The sequence below is a fragment of the Danaus plexippus genome, chromosome 5, assembly GCF_018135715.1.
Source record: "Danaus plexippus chromosome 5, MEX_DaPlex, whole genome shotgun sequence".
Lineage (NCBI taxonomy): Eukaryota > Metazoa > Arthropoda > Insecta > Lepidoptera > Nymphalidae > Danaus > Danaus plexippus.
Genome location: NC_083539.1, coordinates 6,520,377 through 6,543,077, shown reverse-complemented (window position 1 = coordinate 6,543,077; position 22,701 = coordinate 6,520,377). Strand labels below are relative to the sequence as shown.

At 29.0% G+C, this 22,701-nt stretch overlaps 1 protein-coding gene across 1 annotated transcript; it reads left to right on the top strand.

Moving 5' to 3' along the window:
- The first annotated feature begins 4,615 nt into the window (after positions 1–4,615).
- On the top strand, positions 4,616–22,083 carry LOC116769321 (peroxidase). Its single transcript, XM_032660386.2, has 14 exons — positions 4,616–4,709; positions 9,016–9,162; positions 11,719–11,795; positions 12,737–12,827; positions 15,379–15,570; positions 15,938–16,134; positions 16,660–16,833; positions 18,291–18,369; positions 18,822–18,967; positions 19,117–19,358; positions 19,437–19,569; positions 19,653–20,115; positions 20,398–20,544; positions 20,803–22,083. Exons 1-14 carry the CDS (start codon positions 4,699–4,701, stop codon positions 20,936–20,938), a joined length of 2,235 nt encoding a protein of 744 aa, XP_032516277.1. The 5' UTR covers positions 4,616–4,698; the 3' UTR covers positions 20,939–22,083.
- Positions 22,084–22,701: the final 618 nt, after the last annotated feature.

The window sequence follows — 22,701 nt, the reverse complement described above, 5'->3', positions numbered from 1 at the left end:
ATATCTATTAAATACTATATTTTATTTCCGGCTTCGCTCGTGTATAATTATTTAAGATTAAGCTTTAAGAACGATTTCAAGAATTGAAATTTGTTATTTAAGCGCTATAAGTAAAAACAATTTTCAACAAGAAGTTTTATATGCATGAGTAACAAACAAATGTACATACATACAAACTTACCCAATTAAAATATAAATAGGATCCCGAACGATTTAATAAAGTTATTAAATAACAATGTTTAGCGTGTAATGAATTCTGAAAGTTACATACTTGGTTGCACGTTAGTGGTACATATCAATGCAAACAACTTAACAAGACTCGCGTATATGTGACTACACACATTAACAATATGCCCAAAGCGATCAGGACCACGCCTTAGAGAGTCGGTTTTGATATCTAAACTAAGTGAAGGCTATAACGTTACCTATTTATTGTTTTCTTGTGGTTCAAACTCATCAATTTTGGATTCAATCGAAAATACAGAAATAAGTTCCGGTAGCGTGTTTAAAAATTTGTTTTTTAAATAAAAATGAGTTGTTTGATATTTTTCATTTAGACGTTTTCAATTTATATAATTTCAATACGAACTTAAGGCAAATTAGATGAATAGAGTTAGCGGTATTTTATAATGAACAAACAAACAGAAATCGCATATGTAACATTTTCTTATTGTTATAATCATGGCCACAATGTTGAACAAATGCCAGTGAACCCGCAAGTCTGGTTTGTAGACAATAGATGTAAAAAAAAAAACGGGAAAGTGTTATTCTAATGTGTGGGAAAATCAATAGTGATACGATTTTAAGTAAATCTTTGAGATTTAGCAGCTAGTTTCGGTATAATTCTGTCGCAATTTATCTCACAGTTCATCTCATACGTTAGATGTTAACAATGCTCCTACTCACGATTTGTACTATCATTAAGTAATTCGTCTGTGCTATGCTGAGCAAATAACGTTACGCAAACCTCGGTTAGAAGGAAACCGTTGATGCTCCAAATGTTACAGATTTATGACATCGGTGGGTTACCTAAGAAACCAATTACAATGTTAACTTCTAAATAAATGCTATAAAAATATTACTTGAGAAATAATTACACGATCTATGAATTCGTCTTTCATCTTCGTTCCGGGTTAATGCCTTTTACTATTTGCCACCGATATAAAAACCCGCGAGTTTATATAATATACTCGTTCTATAGCCTGCAAAACTTTCAGCAAATTTAAATTGTTTCGTTATAATTCATCTCAGTCCGATTTAATTTAGTATCTAAGGAATATTTGTTGTTTTATTGACATAATAAACGCTCGTAACAATTGTAATCAAATTAACTTAGGCGTAATAATTTTCAAGTCTTCAGCAGCCTTGTGTGTTTTAATTCAAATGGCTGATACACGATCGTTCGTTATCTGGACCGAGGTCGATATATATTAGGCAGTTAAACGTCAATTTGTCTTAAATCATGTCGTAATTGTAACTCCCAGCTGTAATAATTCACTTTATCGATATATTTATTAAAAGTATATCAATTTTTTAAAGATCCTATATAATTCTCAAAGGACATAAAAGAAGCAACACTCAAGGAAACTTTTTGAATTTCGAACACATTAAAGCATGCACGTAAATAATTCAGAACTCCAAAACGACCCGATTTCAAACTATTTAATGCAATTCACTTTTAAAACAATAAACAAGTTTCATTGCAACGACGTCTTCCACTAATTGCGTTTTGAGCTTTGTTATCTTATATTATTACATCTCCAACATTAAAATTTAATTTAATTTAATTTAAATTTTACATTAAAAATTGTTGAAAATAAATCATTTACTTCAATTATACAAATAAAGTGATTATACATATCTTCATAAAACAAACATTCATTGATAGTTAATAATCTATAAAGAACGTACATATATTGGTAATAATTTTATATCATCAAGTATTTCTTGATAAACCAATTATGAAGTTGTATGAACGGCTTCGCTAATCAGAGCTAGCCCAGTACATATATGATTTAACATTACCAAATACATAAAATCATATGAATGAAGGACTGTATATATATATGGGAAATAAATGAGTATTGCTTATTTAATATCAAGCCAGAAGTGCTCAAAATAAGTTAAGTTATGAGAGCTATATAAGAATATATACATATATAATAAAAAAAATCGTACGTTTTTGAATAGATTATATCCGTAAAAATTCACAGTCATGATATAAATACAGGACCCACATTGAAACAGCTCAAAGGTTCTAATGAAGAATAGATATATTTTTTTACTAAAAATAACTCATTAATTTGAGCACTATAATTGTAACTAAATAGTATTATAAAACGATAAATTTATAGCGTTTGTCGTTTTATATTGTTAAGTAATGTATAAATTCTGTAATAATTACTACATGTGTATGAATTAAATAGTTTATGTGCTAGTATCTGTTCATAAACCAAGGTTTATGCGGGTAATTTATTAAACATTTATACTACGACCTGTTTATATACTTTTTATTAAAGCTTTTTTTTTTCGTACATCGAAAAATCTTTTTGGAATATTTATATATAAATAATATTACGTTCGTACTTTATAAATGTAGTACTGCAATTTAATAAACGATATTTTGTATAAAATAAACTACCAGAACTTAGTTCACCCACGTACTCGTAAATATTATCTACAAATGGAACCCGTTTCTGTTGCAATTCCAATGAGAGTAGTTCAAAAATTTAGGGTACCTTTGTCGGTTTGGGATGTAGCGCGCATAAAAATTGTGAGCACAGTTGCAATTCATTACAGAAATACGAGTGTTGCATCGATTATTGGATTTTGCTTACACAATATTATTTGTTAAACTACCGAGAAATTATTCGATCCGTTGAGAATCGATTGTGATGCCAACGCTTCGTGGTTTCCGATTCACAGATTTGACGCCGATTGTATGTTGAAAATAATGATGACATTCTCATTTGAATTCATAAAAGTCTTTTCATAGTTGATGTTCACCGATCTACACTTGTTATTTTTTATTTCTTTCTTCACCATTCAAGTTTTATTTACGATTTTTATTTTTATTTTTTTCAACTAATTAATATTCTTGGTATCATTGGTTGAATTTGTGCACGTTAGACTGAAAGGAGGGCTTTTAACAAAATAATAAATTTGTACCTCGGAAAAAGACCCGTAAAAAAAACCGCTGAGTTTACTTAAGCATAAATTTAAGTAAACCTAAAGTGACTTTGATGATTGAATATCTTAGTTGTTTTAAGGTCACTGTAAAAAAAGTTATTTCATTAGCAATTCATTTTTATAACAAGTAAAGTTTGTTCAAAGCGAGATGGAATTTGATTCTGGTTTTGTTCAAATTAGTTATAAGATTAAACTACTAAGAAACGAATGTAGAATATAAATATTTATAATAATTTTTGAGGCCGTTTTAAAAAATGAAGGAATTAGAGCGATTGAAAACTAATCAGTATAGTCAAAACAGCTATTTCTTAGAAGCGTTTTTTAATTTTTGCTCTGGTTAAAAAATGGAGGCTTTTATTCAATAATTGCTATTTAATGAATTTAAATATTTATAAATTTAAATTACAAAAGTTTTAATTTATACAGTTTAACTAAATTTACACATTTGTATAAATAATAATGTGAAATATTGAAATATATAAGACGAATTTTGATTATGAAAGTAAAAATTATGTTAATAATTATTTTTGTTAATATTTTTTTTTAACATTCCGAAACGCCGCTAAAGTTCACCTTGACCGAATAACATAGACGCTCGTTAAGACTTAAATTTAAGTAAACTACTTACTCCATAATAGAGAGTTTGTTCCAATTAAAATATTTCAAGTATTGAACTATTCTATTGATTTATATAAAATCAGTGAGAAAACTTAATATAATAAACCTTTCCCTATACCTTTATATTACGTAATAAAAGAGGAAGTGCTGAAGGCATTGAATATCTCGAGATAAGCGGAAATACTCAGCTATTACACTTATTAGTAAAGTAGTGTCAGTTCGTGTATGATATTCCAAGTTACGCGAGATATTTCCTTCCGTCGTTTTAGTCAAATTATTTTCTCAATACTAATGATATCGTATTCACTTCCGAAATTACGTAAGTAATTTTACGTATCAAATTTACAATTTTATTTTACTCTATTTGAGTTTGATTTAATAACTTTAGTAATATATATGGATATATAAACATGATATAGAACAATGTGTTTTTTTTTAATTATTATTACAATTTTCGATACTAAATCAAAATGTGACGAGGATTATTTTAACATAAAAAAAATACTTGTTTGTGATATTATATATGCAAAGTTTTAAAAGGTGTTTGTAGGATACATTGAGGGAGATACAATTATTGATAATTTTTTTGTTTTTTTTTTACGTATCATTTTTGTGTAATGAATAAGTATGTTCAGTTTGAGATAATATTAATTAGAAGTGAGGTCATTTCGTACTTTCAGACCAGGAAATCAAGAACCATCGTGATGTCTTTCAGCATGAGCAAAAAAGAAGGCGACGTAACTGAATCAGTTTGCAATAATTTCGTCTTAACTTTCGTGGAGGCTTCGTTCTAACGGCGGCCCGCCCTCAGAGCAGTGCTACCTTCGACGCTGCAAAGACAGCACGCGATGTCAGTTTAATTATTGTGTGTGTTTGTGTTACTGTGTCAATATGTTTTCGAGGTATTTTATTTTTTATTTCCATAAAGATGATAAGAGTTTTAAAATAAAATCTAATATTTAATATTCATATTTCTTTTTTTATCTTTACATTAATATATTATTAAATGGATTAAAATATATATATTTTATAATACTTCAATTATTTTACCGTCGTAGAGAAAGCGCCTACATTGCGTAGCGCGAACAATATGATGAGCTTCGACAACAAGTGCCTTTGAAATCTAAATAATTTTCCTTTGAAATTATTTGACCACAATTATTATAATATTGCATACATTTAGGTTTGTGTAAATCAATTATTATTAAAATGTTTTAATATAATAAAATATGACAAAGGTCTAAGATAGTATGGACAAAAACTTTTTTCAAGTTATTTATGTGTGAGGATATTCTGTTTTTTTTTTTTATCAATAAACTCATTTAATTAATTACGATTTTGAAAATCTTAATTCATATTCAATTTCATTAGGAATAAAAGACTTTTTCGGTGACCAATATGGAAAGGAGAATATATATTTTTTTGGTTTATTCGAACCATTAAAAAGATTACAATAAAATTGAAACAGAATACCAGAACAAGATATAATAACGTCTTTAAAATAAATAAAAAAACTAACGTAAAAATTCTTTATAAAAAAAATCTATAAATATAAACATGAAAAACCGAACTAAAAATAGTTTTTAGAATTCGATACAAGCAATAAAAACGTGAGTTGGCTATAAATATCCAAAACTTTCTTTATTTTATACAAACAAACAAAATCGATCGAACTGTTTTCTTGAAGTTCCGAGAACACAGAACTTCTACAGTTATAACATTAACATAAAAAATAAAATATAATTTATATGAATTGATTATTACGTAAAGAATCTTTTTATAGACACACCAAGAGATCTACATTCTACAAACATTTATAACTTTCACGTTCAAAATATAAGGATATTCACCTGAACCGGTACAATTCCAACTTATGGCCAAGAATCTAAGTCGCTCTAATAGAGAGCGAAAGTGGAGCCTCCGTGTCAAAGGTCTGAACTGGTTATTGCACTTTAGCGCTTTACGAATAAGGTTTATAATGGACTGCTATAGTAATGTCATTTTTGAGATGACGTCACTCGTGATGTATAAAAATAACAACAGAAATGGTAATGTAACCGCAATTTGGTAGCCGCGATAATGTCCATTTGACAATAAAAACAAAAATAGAAATCTCTCTTTTAGAGAATACGAATCATTTAATTGTTTTGAACTTATCACTGTCAATTATTACTCGATAATCGTAAAAAGTAATCATTATTTTAAATATAAATACAGACTTTAAATATGTATAATATAATGGCGATTATTAACAATTATAGTGAAAGTCGTGACTTACAATTCGCCAATATATTCCACACAGATTATGGCATTTGTCGGGTTTTTTAATAATTACTGGGTTAAAAAACAGGATATATGTTAAATAACATATCGAATATACGTACATATAAAAATTTTACCTACTTATGAACTACACCTGTAATATAGTTTTTGCAATCAATTGAGCAATTTATACAAAATATTACACTTTTTCATTCATTATTGTTAAAAATATATATTATGTCAATGTAATATTTATATATGTGTTGTATTTACTCATTCACATTTTACGGAAAATTTTAAAATTCTTTTACTTATAAAGAATCTTATAGTAAACAAAAATAAAATTTCTTAACATCTTAAAATATTTGAAACAGCTTAAAAAGTTTTGAAACTATTTATTTATTATGAATACGAGATTACGTATGAATTCCGAACTATTAAAGCAACATACAAGGTTAATTGCTTTCATAAATAAAAAACTATGAGATTTTAAACAGTGAATGTGTTTTGACTTAAAGATATGACCTAAATTGAACTGTCTATAAGTAGGTTACGCATATTGAGATAGATGAATACTATGTGTCGTTTATACGTGTCGTTACGAAAACGTAAATGCGAAAATGTTGACCTGCGTATTTAAACAAAAATAACCTATTTAGGAATGCAGTTAAAATGAATTATTGTTTATGACATATCGAACAACTACATAGTGCGTGTGAATGTACATTGTGATAAAAATATTACAAACATGACACTAAATAGTATTCCGAAGTCTCAATAGAATGTTATGTTTACTTAATAATTTTAGCCTATAAATACTAAACAAACCTTTACTTAGCATACATACATTTTCTTTTTAAACTGTTACACTAACACGTTAGTGTCATTCTACTTATTCAGCCAATATCAAACGAAAGAGTTTGTAATATATAAAATAAGATTTTAATAACTTACCACATATATCAATGTTAAATGAAACAATTAATAACGCGTTAGTGAAAGGTATAAAAGAACTGATGACATTTTAAGACGAGGTGAACGAGTTCATACGAAACGGAAATTGATGGTTAATTTGTAACTAGACATAATATCCTGCATCCACTGATATGTTGCTCGTATAGAATGCGAACGATTCGGTCAATCAAGTTAACCCAGTTATTTTAAGTTATCTGGCAAAATTTTGTTTTAATTGAAAAACGAAAATCAATATTTTCATATTTTTAATATAATGGATTTTTTAAACACCAATTTTGTCCCAGTTGTAGTCCGGTCAAAATAGTGACCTTGAAAAATCTTTTGGAACTACTAATAAACTACTAGTAATGAACAGAAATGAATTCTGTAAATTAATAATGTGTCAATACATATTGTTTATAGTATATATATACATAGTCTATAAAGAGTTTAAAGTTTTAAGTAGTATAAAATAATACTATGTAAATAAATACTCTCCATATATCAAATATTGTATGTATAACAATTTTTAATAAATTAAGTAGTGCAATAAGAATGTACGTAATAATGAATTTTATATTGTTATTTATTATACGCCATGTTTGTTATTTGCTACCAACAGATTTTTTCTTATACAGACATTAATATACGAAGACACAATTAAAACAGTCATCTCATCACATAATATTTTTTGACATTCACAATATAACTCTATACTGTATATAATTCATTCATATATTGACAGTTTTTTAAAAGTTTCCCGCTTTTTTCATAATAATCAAAATTGAAGAAACAAAACAAAATTATACTGACTTATATTTTTATGTATTTGAAAAAGAAGAAGGAACTAAAAAGTTTTGGGGATTAAATTCTTTTAAAAAAGCAATACAAGTGAAGTTTCAGGTTGATCGAAACGTGTGGTAATAAAAAGACTTATCCTAAGTGTAAATTGTGACTAACTAAATTTTAAGTCAATACAAATATCTCTCTATCTGTATATACATTATGGATCGGAATAATAATCTCCGTATTCTACATACTTCACACGAAGTGAATATTAATGTATAATAAAAAAGTAGGTTTTGAGAAAAATATTTGAAAAGCAAATGTTATGTAAATATTTTTATTTTTATACAAAATTATTAGTTGTCATTGTTAACAAAATTACACGCTTCAATGTTCCGACAAAAAACATTTAAATTTAATGTTGCCCAATGCTCCAATAATATCATATCAATGCTCGTTATTAATAAATTTATATAACATTTGCAATTTAAAAGGAGTTTTTATGTATACATACATTTTTATATCTGTCATGAAAAAAGGAGATTTAGTTTGAAATAATATGAATATCGAAAATGCAAGCGAAATCGATCATAAAATCTAGCTGTTACCAAAGCTTTGTTACAAAATAGGCACTCCCATTTTATCGCAACGCATACCGAATCAAATATAATTTATACATATATTAGAAAATCAATAAAAACTTGTACTCTATTCCGTATCTATAAACGTATAGTTACATTTAATAAGGACTAACTGACATTAAATAAATAAATGTTTTACCCTAAAATTAACATTCCAAAAGAAACGTCCAAAGCAAGAGCTCCGTATAAATTATAATTGAGGTACAAACACAATCAAAAGAACACAAAAGTAGTATTAAATGATTAAGTAAAAAATAAATGCTTATCAAACATAAATGAAAACGGTATCTGAATTTTATATTTTCTATATATTTAATGTTTTTAATAAAACGAATTGATCAGCTAAAGTTTGCGCAACATAAAATGCAATTTGTGTATAAATTTAACAGGACTTTTTTTTTGTACTTTGTTCCATATTTTTCTCTTTAACCGTCTTGTATAATCTTGTGAAGCAAAAAAATAAGATGTCTTAATCAAGACTACATTTCGTATAATTGGACTAAAAAGCTAGGAGTTTTTTTTTTTTTAATATGAAACGCATTATAACAATGTATTTTTCTTACAGAGCGCTGTTAGTAGCGCTGTGTATAGTGTACGCGACCAGTCTTACTCCGTTGGCAGCGCCAGGAGATGATGACTGCGCTCTGTATCTCACAGGACCCGGCAGATCTTCCGCATATGATTACAGCCTCAACTTACTAAAGGGAAACTTGTAAGTACAAACTAAAGTAAATATTTTAAACATAGTAACATTACAAACTCCAGTAGACATCTCATAAGAAACACGAAAATATTTGATCTTTTACAAATTCTATCAACATTAATTTTACCTTAGAAATAGCAACATATATACCACAAAATCAGTAGCTGATAAACGTCCTAATGATTTAAGGAATGGCAACTGTTTGTGTGATTAGTTTTAAGTTTCAGAAATAAACACTATAAATAGAGTAAAATATGGTGCATACATTTAACAGTTGCATCAAGCAAACTTGACACACTTAATACTTTCTTTATCTCAGCTAATCTCAGTCACGTCGCCTATAATTCAACGTTGCATATGTGGGTGCTCGGGGATTTTGTAACTTTTTTTTGTGTACTTTAAACACCTCCACTTACCACACAAGATAGTTCAATGTATATTCATTACTAATACTAGTATAGCACATTACAATTTAATGGGAGAATTGCTTAATTTGTATAGATTTATGAAGTATATGTTATCTGTGTGTTGAAATAAGATTAAAGTCGTTTTAGTTAATAGATTCTTAACAGCTGTCTCTGTAATATGAACTGCCTACGGCTGTATCTATGTTTGAATCAACATAATAATATTTTTCACTAACTTAATTATCATAAACATCATGTATCAGATGTCAGAGCATTTGTCGATTGTTTTACTTAAAGACAATTTAATAACGTAATATTATGTTAATTTATATTAATATATATTTTTTGCAATAATCTGTGCCATATTTTTATATTCTGTTATTTCGTTAAAATATTCAAAATAGCATTTTGATAATTGTCTAAAAAAGATATAAAAGTTAATTGGAAAAGTTTGCAAGTTTATAAATAATGTTTAGGAAACGACAACTTATAAATTTAACTTACATTAGTGAAATACTTCCTATGGAATTAATATAAGACCAGCTAGACATTAAAGAATGTAATGACTAGCCTAAGACGTCTAGGCGGTTACGTAAAGAAACTCTCAGACATCCTTGACAGTCAGATATATATATACATATTATCTCAATCAAATATTACATAACCCATACTTCCCACAGTACCGACTAACAGTCAGTTATTATAGATGGTAAATTATAAACAGAAAATCGCTTCTTATGATAACTTGATTCACACATTTCCTGTAATCAGAATTAATGCGACGGGCGAATTCTATATAAACAAGGCGAGGCCGATAATGGTTAGAAAGTATAGGTTAATGTAAACAGCTTGATTTTATAAAACTTTTATAAATTATGTATACAAAGAACCGTTAATTATACGAACGGTATTTTCGATTATCATGGTTGTGAAACCGAACCAAGGAATAATGTCAGTTGTGTGGACAAAGACCGTTAGATGCACATTAGAGAACGAAGATAAGTAAAGTGCCATCTTGGAAATAGAGTCGTACCCAGAGACAGTTATATTGACATGTAGTTTAAACAACTACATAGGATATTACACACTAATCCTTAGTAGTATTACCAATGTTAAACAAATCCGACGTCACATGCAAAGATCTACTATTTTTTTATTATGTTTGTAAATGGAATTAATTTGAGTTAATAATAAATATACACAAATCAATAGAATATATAAGATAATGTTTAAAACATTATTTCGTAATACCTCACAGCTTATATTATTTATTGTCGTATTTGTGTTAAGGTAAACAAGTTACAGTCTTAATTTGTCCTTTCGTTTGTTATTAAAATAAAAGCATTGAGTGTGTTTAGAATTTAACGCAATATTTTTATTAAGAATTTGATTGTTAATTCATCAAACTGGTAAGAAGCTGGCGTCGTAACGTAGCCTCAGCGAGTCCATTTCCTACATCAACCGGTCAATCAGAGGCAGGTAATAGTTACTGGAAGCGAAAGGATTTTTGAAAGTGAGCGTCTATACTGTTGCCTAATACGTCGTGCTAGCTCCAGATGAAAGCGTCTTTGATACAAGGATGTTTTATTATTTAGAAGACATGGGACGCTGATTAACATATTAAAACGTTTATTACGAACTAACTTTCACAGGCGGTCTCATCTATCCAAATATTTTTGGTTTTTATGTCCGATATTGTCCTACTTTTCAAGATAATAGTAATGATGAAATATAAGCTATACGCTTTTCACTGCCCTTATTTATAAACATACAAGAATTCAAAACGTTCGATTTCTTAAGTAAAGCGTAATGTAGTTAAAAGATCACAAAGTCACTTTCATATTTATGATATTAGTAATGTATGGAATAACTCTATATACGATAGTTTTAAGTTTTACCACTTATAAATAATGAGAAATTTCATAAGTTCTATATTAATAATCTGCTAAGGATATGTTCATTTGTTGCCTAGCTGTATCTTGCTATGTACTATAATTTTATTTCCTATAGTCTGCTAGAGTTCCGTATTTTCATATATATCGTATATTTGTAAGGTGTTGAATAATTAAAAAGAAAAAACATCTTATATAAAAGGAGAGAAGAATCGAATAATGTTTACAAAAAAAAATACATAATAATTAATGTGTTTTTGTTGCAGCGCATATGACGGTCAACACACTTGCATAACATACGAGGCAATCAATCAAGCGTATCTTGACGCCAGAACAAGAATCTGTAAGTCAACCTTTAATATATATCGAGTAAATTGAAAATTAATATCAATTAATATCCTAAACACTATACAAAAAGTAAAGAGGAGTGATAATCGACAAGCTATATATAATTCCCAACAAATGTGTTTTGATTACACTGTGAATAATCGATATGTTTTATCTTTATTATGAATTATATTTTTATTTATCAGATTCACTTGGAACGCAATTATTAAATTAATAATATCACTGTGATATTGGTTTATAAAATTAAAAAAAAACAGAAACCATTGCTTCCACGGTTTAAAACGCAAAAAATTATGAGTCAAATTTGAAATAGTTCTTCAAATGAAATTGTCGGAACGTAGAAATATAAAATATATAATATGAGTTCTCTTTGGAAACTTTGAAAACTTATATAAAATATCAAAATTATATACAAGACTTTAGCTTTCTCTAAGAAAACAGTGTCCGCAAAATTCCCTAAGAAATATTTGTTAGCGACAAAAGCTTTTAGGATGTTACTGTATTAATACTAAAAATCTGTCACCATTTATAACCCCTGCAGATAATTTCATACAATTATGTCAGTTTATAATTTTATAGTGATTACGTCAAAAGACCATACTTGTGTCATACATATTACGATCAGTTTTATGTGCTCCAAGAATTATTCAGATATTTCAGTTTTAATGATTTAATTTGACCCAATAACATTTAAAATTCACTGACATTTCGTTTTACTTGTTCTGCTTGCAAGTAATATTAAACCTATATATCTTGAAAATTAAACAAAAAAATAATATTCATAGAACTAATTATTTCTATTGATATTTCTTACACTTTACTTGTTGGTTTTAAAACTATGAATTTGTGAAATAAATTAACGACGACGTATGAGCTATTGAAGAAGAATAAATGACGAAGCTAAGAGAGATCATTATAATTGTTTATTTTTTGCAGTGGTATCACAACCTAAGGGCGACTGGAAAGCCGAAGACTTCGCCAGTGTCGGAGAATTGGTGCTTGATATATCTATAAACTTGGCAAGAATGTAAGTTTCCAAAAGTAGTTGAGACATGAAAAATAATCACATTGTCATTTAACAAAGTTTTTTGTAATAGACTACTAACATATTACTCAGGCTTTTGTTATTAGAATTAACAAAAATCATAGTATAGGAATTTAAATAATAATCAGCACAAACAAATTCACTCGAAAAACTTAGTATTTCATAAGTTTATACCCGTTCTTATAGTTTACACATAAAAAAGTCACTAACGTGTCATTGTTAACTAGTAGTCTATTATCCAAGTATGGAAGGGATTTGAGTTTAACTTATCCCATTGCTACACTAATGGTTGTTAGTTTCATCGTAACAACAAAATATTATACATTATCACCTTATCAGTGGTGATGTCCCTACATCTAAAATTAGGCCTATCATTTGACAGAAACTTAAAAAATTAATCATTAATGAACTAATCCAATGAAAAACGTACAATGATATTATTATTGATTTTAAAAAGATTGAACGCAAAATTTAGTAATTTTCCTAATTAGACATTGGCCTCACTTTGTAATCTAAATCACTTTGGAGCTGGTATTCAATGTTGCTGACCACAAGGCTACTTGGATCCGCTCTTTTGTTTCCTAAACTGATCTATCACGAAGCGGATATATAATAGTACAATAATGTTCAGCTGTCAGATATCACAAAAGATTAAGAGCACTATTGATGCTCTATAAACATGTATTCTAAGATAATTCTGCACAAATTAATATTATCTCAAGATTATTTAACAAAGACCCAGCGTACTGACAAGAATCACAAGACTATGTTTTTAAAAATTGCATTAAAGGTTTAGGTTGTTAAGCCTATTATGATTTATGTTTTTTGTACTTTAAAAAAAAAAAACTTTCATTGACATTACATCACGTAGTATTAAGTCAGCAATTCTAATTAAGTAAACATTTTGACGGTTGAAGTGTATGCCCATGGCGCAACCTCGTAAAAGCTTTTACTATTTTAAAAGGTTTAACCAACTCTTACAATAACCAATGAATTCATTACATAGCATTAATGATTTCCCACATTGTCTTCCATTTTAAAAATAATATTTAAGAAATAGTTTATTTTAATAGAAAATAAATTTCAATTAAGTTGAAGTAACACCACTCGAAAATTTTCATTGAATTGTCAATGTCTATTGTAAGAATATAATTAGTATGTAATCTTTCAATTGAATTAAAAGTAACACATATATATATATAAATGTCTAAATTATCACGCAGAAGAGAATACTATAAGGCGGTAAGATTTGATTGACATGACTAGGCCTATTGAGTAAAATTACATTCACTAACAAACTACACTCGTATGAATTACAACCTCAAAATAAGAAGGCTATTTTAAATTTTACAATAACTATAATCAAGGTTTACACATGAAAAAAAAAATTTGTATAGAATGCTCAAAACATCGTGAAGATGTGAAGATACTCCGAAGGTCATTTCTTGAAACTTTTTTGATTGACATTTCTAGGGCTCCCTGTTCAAGAACAATCGTTACAAAATATAGCAACGCCGGTTAAGATATACAAAACGAGATGTATAGATAAGGATTGTGTAAATAGGACATGTTATTAAAGCGTTCCAAGTTTAAATTCGATGTTGTCGAAATTATCGATGTACCTAAATTCATAAGTATCATTTACCAATGCAGTCAATGCCTCAAATATGTAACCCAACACAAGATAATGTTCTGTTTTATAACACAAATTTATATATAAAATAAACAATAAAAAATAAACGACGATACCAGCTGAGTTCGAACTTGCAACCTCAGAAATATCACTATCAAAATTGATTCGCAATTTTAGCTATCGGTACACCTTCGATAATCCTATTCATTTTATAATTAAACATTTGCTGTTTTTAATTCAAGCCTAAGCTCAATATCGCTTTAACATAATTAAACGAATCTCTTTCTGTATCTCGTTATATATGTTATAAAACCTAAATTTTCTAATGCATAATATTTTTTTTGCAACTTAATAATTTAATAGTACATATGAGGCAGCCAATATTTGTTGACCTTAATTCACAATTGGAATTCACACGACAACGACATTGTAATTCGTAACGCTTTATCCATTAAAATGCATGCATAATTTTAAAATATTTTGTAAACATGCAAGTATAAGAATGCCGATGCAATTATTTTTAATTAAATTAGTAATAGAATTTAGTCTTCACAGTAAGTGGGTGTTAAGAAATAATCTGTGGCTAAAATTATATCCGGCAGTACATGAATTGCAATTAACTATAATTTAGAGTAATCATTTGTTAAACAAGAGCATAATTCAAAATTATCCTTGGCATTTAAAACAATTAATTACTCATGCTCTAGAAAACAGAACCTTCCATCCGTGACCAACACTACCCCGCCTATTTTGATTTCAAAATAAATAATTAATTTTCATCTTACTTTGAAATTTATGTGTTAATTTTTTAATTACGTATGCAGATAAATAACGTAAACAAAACATAACAGGCAACGTGTAGTCATTTCGCGCAATGTATAATTTGTGTTTCTTGAACAGATATGGGCTAACTTATGAAGAAATAGAAAAAGGTTTACCACTGATAGACACCTCTCGTACGTTGATACGTGAAGTTTGCCCGCCAGTGTTCTCTCATGTTGAGTGCCGCGCTGGGAAATACAGGAGGCTGGATGGTTTATGCAACAACCTGGTGCACCCCACGTGGGGCGCTACTATGGCGCCTTTCCAGAGGTAATTGATAAAAAAATATATTTTATTGTTATATTTTTGTCATTGAATCTATTCCAAATATAATTATAGAAACGAGTCCAGAATTCTGTAGAAAATTTAATTATTTTTTCGATCATTAAAATGCATAATTACATAAACATTTCCAGGTAATATTCTTTCATTGAATAAATTTTTTTTTTCATTACAAAATTGTGTGATTATTACTCGTATTTAGTTTTTAACCTAAAATCTATCTTGAAATTTTAATGAATATAGTTTATAACACAATCGGATGCCTTAACACAATAATATAGTTTCACATACAAAAGACATCAACGCGCGCGGCCGGTTATTTTCTACTAGCATAATATTTGCTTCAAATTTTAAGGCTCATCGGTCCGTTGTTTTCTGATGGCATCAACGCTCCCCGTATATCTCACACGGGACGGGACCTTCCCTTGTCCCGGGTGGTGTCCCGGACTATGCACCCCGATGAAGGCTTCCACGACCACGCTGGTACTGTGATGGTTATAGCATGGGGGCAGTTCATGGACCACGACTACACCCTCACTGGTACTCCATTAGGTGAGTCATACAAAACTATGAACAAGCAGAAAATAACTTTATTAAAATACCCATAAGCTTCTTTTCAGCTTAATATTATCTCGTGTATATTAATAATATATTTCATTCAAAGTTAATAGTCTTGAATCTATGCGATTTTTTTACACGCTTTTAACAAGAGTCGTGACAGCGGGATTTTCAAAATACTTGTCTTTCATAGGTATTGGTCAAAATTACAATTGATCTTTAAATGAGATATGTCAGATAATGTGTATAATTTCTTCCAAGACAAATAACATAACAATTACGTTAGTTCTTTAGTTTTAATTAATTTGTAAGTTCTTACGAGAACTGTTAATACAATCCAAATTTTTCCATTCCTTTTGTTTTATTCAACATTTATATTGAACACAAACAAATTCACAAGTATATTTTATCCAATCCCTTAAAAACTATCCATAAAAAAACACTTAATGAATATTGAAAAAAATAATAATATTGTAATAACAAAAACATGTAGCAGTTAAATAATTTAAACATCCATAGATCCAATCCACCGCAACGATCCAGAGGAGTGCTGCAAGCGTCCGCCTCACCTCAAGCATCCGTACTGCAACGAGATCCGCATTCCAGATGACGATTATTTCTACAGACTGTTCGGTGTCAAATGTATTGACTTCGTGAGAGGTTTCCCATCACCAAGACCCGGCTGCAGACTGGGTATGAAAACTTATTTCCCCATATATTATAAATGCTATAAAATGTTCTGTTGGAGTGGAACTTTTCGTTCCTTAAAACAACCAGTTCTATATGAAACTGTTGTTAAGTGATACAAACTGATTTCTTAGAGTTATAAGCAATAACAAATTTTTCCTACCGATCTTATCCGGAGATCCAAAGTTAAGTTATTATCATTCAATATATTTAGCCTTGACGCCGTGATTTTATATATAAAATTCGAAGGTTATTTTTTTTTTTAAGAAAAAACTACTTTTAAGCAATCAGTCAGCTTTGTATTTTATTTTCAGCTTTTTATTTTGTTATAAGCAAACTCGAACAATTCAAGCGACACATTGATGTTTTTTTATTCGATGTAAAAATCAATAAATCTCACATCTTACCGATACATTGCGTAATTAAAACGCTTAACACTTTTTTAACCTTTCACAACAAACAAGTGAAATCTTTAATAAACATTTTGAAATGGTTCTATAATTTATGGAGTTCCGTAATAATTAATAAAGTATATTTAATAATACACCTGATTATTTTAGTACTATTACAAAATTTCACACCGCAAACCCGACAGTCGATCGCTTGCGGTTGTTTTTCGTGTCAAACCAGGTTATATGACACTTGCATTGTTTTGCAATACTAATTATTTTACTCAATGACTACAGGAGTAGAGTAAAGGTGACGAAATGATTAATGTCTTGGGTTAAAGTTTAACTATGTTTGTAACAAGAATGGTTGTAAATAGTTCCTTAATGAAAATCAATCATCGTTAATTATAGTTGCACGTAGTTTTTCTTCAACGTTTTATGATTACAAAACTTATTTAACGATGTCTTACATTTTAGCGTATAAAGTATGTTTGTGGGTGTTAGAAGTTCGGATACTCGGATTGATTCTGAAAAAAAAGTATTATCTACAAATTTTATTGTGTTATAAGTCTGAAAACATTATGTCATGGCAATTTCCGTCGGTCATTACATTTTGTATTCGACCCATATTTGACCTACACATCTGCCAAGTGAGAGGCGAAAGTACTTCGTTACGTATCTTACGTAATATAACACAAAAATTGTAATTCAAGTACGACACATGGTGCTTACGAACATTCTCTTTAATTGAATTGATTTGATTATGAAATAAGTATGATTTTTTAAATGCATCTTCATTTTATGTTGCTTGATATTATATTTGGGATTTATCTCGTAAGAATTGATTTAAATTTTAGAATGTTATTATAATTTAATTTTATAAGCATAGGATTCCAATATGATAATTACTTAAAAGTTCTTTTTTCAAAACAAGGACAATGTTCTCATCCCAATGTAGTAACAAAATTTATTTCTTCCTAATACTCCAAATGGTTCGCGATAGATGCAACAAACTCAATATTTTCATGATTTAAAACATATACTCAATATCATATTATTTTGTGCCATTATAAGGTTCAAGGGTGCCTTTCAATACTCTAACGGGTACCATTGACGGTAACACTGTGTATGGAGTCACTGAAAAATTCTCAAGGTAAGTCAAATATTACTAATTATTGAATCTGTATTATTGAACAGTATTTTTAAATATAAAATTATACCTCTAATAGATTTTCACATGCACGATTGATTTGGTTTACTTCTAGTTATTTTTAATATTTATTTATCGCCTTGAAGGTAAAATTTATAATGTATATATACTGCATCACATACATGAACTAATTTCCTCTCAAGTATTTCATTTGAAATTAATGTATTTTAATCCTGAGTTACGTTTTCTCGATCTTGCGCGAAAAGTATAATCACTTGTCACAATAAAGTTAATAATTATTATTTTTTAAATAGTTTCATTTAAAAGTTAATAATATTAAGTAAACTCTCAAGAAATTCTGGTTGTTCGAGAAACTGAAATTATATAACCTTTAAAAGCTTGAATTGATCCGGTACTTTTAAATTACAATAATCTTTTTCAACATTAACTTATAGAAAGCTGCGTACTGGATACGGTGGTTTACTTCGAATGAATCCTGTATTCAAAGAGTACGGTCTGAAAGACCTTTTGCCGCTTAAACTGGACATCCCCGACGAAGGTTGCACTAGGCCTAACAAAAATATGTTTTGTTTCGAAGCCGGTAGGTATTATAAAAAATATTGTATATTTTGGCTATTGTAAACGTGATAGTTGTAAGAATTAAAATAGTAGATAAACGTTATTTAAGAATAAAATGTTAAGATCTGCGACTTTCAAAAATTAATATAATATATTATTTATATTTTTCAGGTGAGATTAGAGTCAATGAACAATTAGTTCTTACTGTGATGCACACTTTAATGGCTCGTGAACACAATCGAGTGGCCGAGGCTCTAGCTTTAGTGAACCCGCATTGGGATGACGAGACTCTCTTCCAAGAAGCTAGAAGGATTAACATCGCTGAAATACAACATATCACATATAACGAGTTCCTGCCTATACTTCTTGGGAAGGACGTCATGGAAAAATTCGGTTTGGTGCTTGAGAAAGAGGTATATGAGAATGATGACATTAACAAAAACAATTGTAACTCTCATTGAGTTAGTTGGTAATGAAAACATAATTTACAGGGCTACTGGGACGGTTATGACCAAAATGTTAATCCTGATGTAATAGCTGGATTCGCTGCTGCCGCTTACAGATTTGGTCATTCTTTGTTACCTACTGCCGTTGAGAGATGGTCTAAGGCCCATAAATTTATTGGTAGGTAACAAAACAACATATTTTAGAATGATACAAGCTTTCAAATATTGATAAAATTATATAACGAATATTTTTAATTACAGCATCAAAACGATTGTCAGACCTTATACGTAGACCATATGACTTATATCGTGCTGGTGTTCTCGACGAGTACGTTATGGGACTAATGAACCAAGTAGCTCAAGCTATGGACGATTCAATTACTCAAGAGGTGACAAATCACCTTTTCAAGAAAGTAGGTGCAAGATTTGGAATGGATCTGGTATCATTGAATATGCAAAGAGGACGAGAATTCGGCCTTCCAGGATATATGGAATTCAGAAAGTTCTGTGGATTGTCCGGAGCAGATTCCTTCCAAGACTTGTTCGGATCTATGGCCAATGAAACTATTCGCAAATATGAATCCATTTTTGAACACCCAGTTGATGTTGATTTGTGGTCTGGTGGTGTTTCTGAGAGACCTTTACCAGGTTCCATGTTAGGACCAACATTCGCTTGCATAATTGCTACACAGTTTTCGTATTCACGAAGAGGTGACAGATTCTGGTAAGATTTATAGAAGTAAACAATTTTGTGTACAGGTATATAATTCTTTACATTTTTAAAGAAAACTTTATAAAGTTATGATTATTTTTATTAGTCAGTTACTTGAACAGAAAATTAGATTCGAATACGTTTTAAATATTTAAATGGGGAAAATGATATCATCCTAAAATACTAAAGTATAGTTCAATTTAAATGTGTGTGTTTCTTGGGGAAATCTTAGCCGATATTATTGGTTTCTTAAATTATGTATTTTATAATATTAATTTACATTATATCTTACAGGTTCGAGTTACCCAATCAACCGTCATCGTTCACCCCGGAACAGTTAGTTGAAATAAGAAAAGCACGTCTCGCGCGTATCATTTGTGACAATACAGACATCATTGACACAGTACAATTATATCCAATGGTCCTGCCTGATCATGAGCTGTAAGTATGCACTTTAACTTGGAGAACCCTTATACTTATGGTGTATTCTCCCAACCATACGAAAGCGCCATACGAAACATTATTAATGGAAAATATACAAAAATCAGTAGCGAAAAATGCTGCAAAATCTTACGTCATTTTTATATTAATTCCCCTTCTATAATTATTATTATATTCTAATACTTACATATATTTGACGAAATTGAAATTTGGTTGCAAAATTATCATTACTTACGATTAACATGTTTTTATTCTTAGCAATCCACGAGTGCCATGTAGAAGTGGGATAATTCCATCGATGGACTTCAGCAAGTGGGCTGAACACACGCCTTTCGGAGGCGCTAAGGAATACGTGAGTAGCTTCTCGTACAACTCCTTCCACGGCAAGAAGTAGAATTCATAGAAAAACTAGATTAATATTAAGGCTTTAACGACACGAAACATTTTACTTGGTATTTCACTGTAAATAATCATTTTAACGTCTCGTTCTAGCCTTACCATTTGTGTATTTGAGATTGTAGTATAAAACCATCAGTAGTTTAGTTTGTTTTATGTTGCACATTATATCACTTATAGTCAATAGATTTAAACAATAAATAGATCTGTGTAATAATTTATGTAGACCTAGTTGGGCACAATAGCAATTTTTATGAACCATGTCAATTTAAAACAAGATTTTTATTCGTAACCACAAACTGTCTCAATCATTTTTAACATTAATTTATAGTTTATAATTTGTCAGACAGTAATCGTGCAAGTTAAATATTTTTAGGATCTATTTACAACACTATTTTAACTCACGATAATTGTCCTTTAGCTATGTATAAGTAGGTGTTAATTAATGTACATACTTTAAGTATACGGGCTTTTGAAGCCATTTGTGTAATTGCCATATTTTTGTTTAAAGATAATTAATATTTTTTTTATATATGTACTTTCAATTACATAATTTCCATATTTTAACCTTCTTTAAACAAGTTCTTACAGTCCTTTTTTTTTGATAAATAAGATATTTTCTAGTGAAAACATTGAATTTGACAGAAGTAAAGAAATTTATTTATGCTATTTACTTTGATATTACCTACATGTAGTTAGTTGGTTTTGAAACATACACGAATATTTTTTTTCTTGGTAATAGTTTTAATTATCTGAAAGTAAAGTATAAATTAAATTAAGCTTCTCCAAGAAAAAATATGTTTTTATCCTAGCAAGAAAATTCTTATTCGTATTGTAGTATGGTATAGTGATTGTATGTAAGGATATGTTGCTTAATATTTTATTAGAATGTAATGTAAATATTTACACCACGTATAAAACACCTTTGGATAGGCTAAAGCACTTTGAGGCTCAAAAAAATATTATACACCTCCTATCAATCCTATGTCGTCTTACACGCACCCATTTTGACACTCACAAATAATGTTTTGTTAAAATATTTGTAGTTTTTTTTATTTATTTTTAGTTAATATAAATCTAATTATGTTTTCTGGGTTATTTTTTACACTGTAAATAGGAAAAAGTAAATATGATATAGAAAAATATTTGTTTTTTATTTTAAATAAATCCTTAATTGCTGATTTTAATTTAGACAATCAACTAATTAATTTGAATTGTTTCCCAGATGACAGATGCACATGTTTGTAATCAAACTATAGAAGATACAAAGCCCATCAAACATGTTACAAATGAAGATTGCACTTTCAATGACTCTTTAAATTTAGGACTAGAATTGTCTTTAAATACAGAGTTAAACATTGTGAAAAGTAACAACGACACAGTCCAAGAAACTCAAAAATTAAATAGTAATGATAATAAATTTAACAATAATTTGGATAATTGTACATATGACGATAAAAATTTAGAAAAAGTTTTAAATAATAAACAAAGCGACAAAATACTAAAATATATCTATAAAAAAATAGACCTATCTACTAATAATAAAAGAAAGGGTCACCAAAAAAATAGCTTAAAAAGAAAGAAAAGATCTCTTTTATCTGACTCTGAAAATAGCGACCACAGGCGACCTCAAAGATTTCAATTGAATGATCACCAATCTGATAGAGAAGAATTAGCTGAGACTCCAAAGAATTCCCAAGAGTTTATAAAGCACTCTGATTTAGCTGATTTTAATATTGAAACCCTGCATGAAAACATAAA

Bases quoted from the DNA above. Each gene is read 5' to 3' on its own strand.
- LOC116769321 (XM_032660386.2), top strand. The intron at 15,571-15,937 runs GTAATTGATAAA...TCAAATTTTAAG, and splicing joins ACTATGGCGCCTTTCCAGAG to GCTCATCGGTCCGTTGTTTT. The intron at 16,135-16,659 runs GTGAGTCATACA...AAACATCCATAG, and splicing joins CCTCACTGGTACTCCATTAG to ATCCAATCCACCGCAACGAT.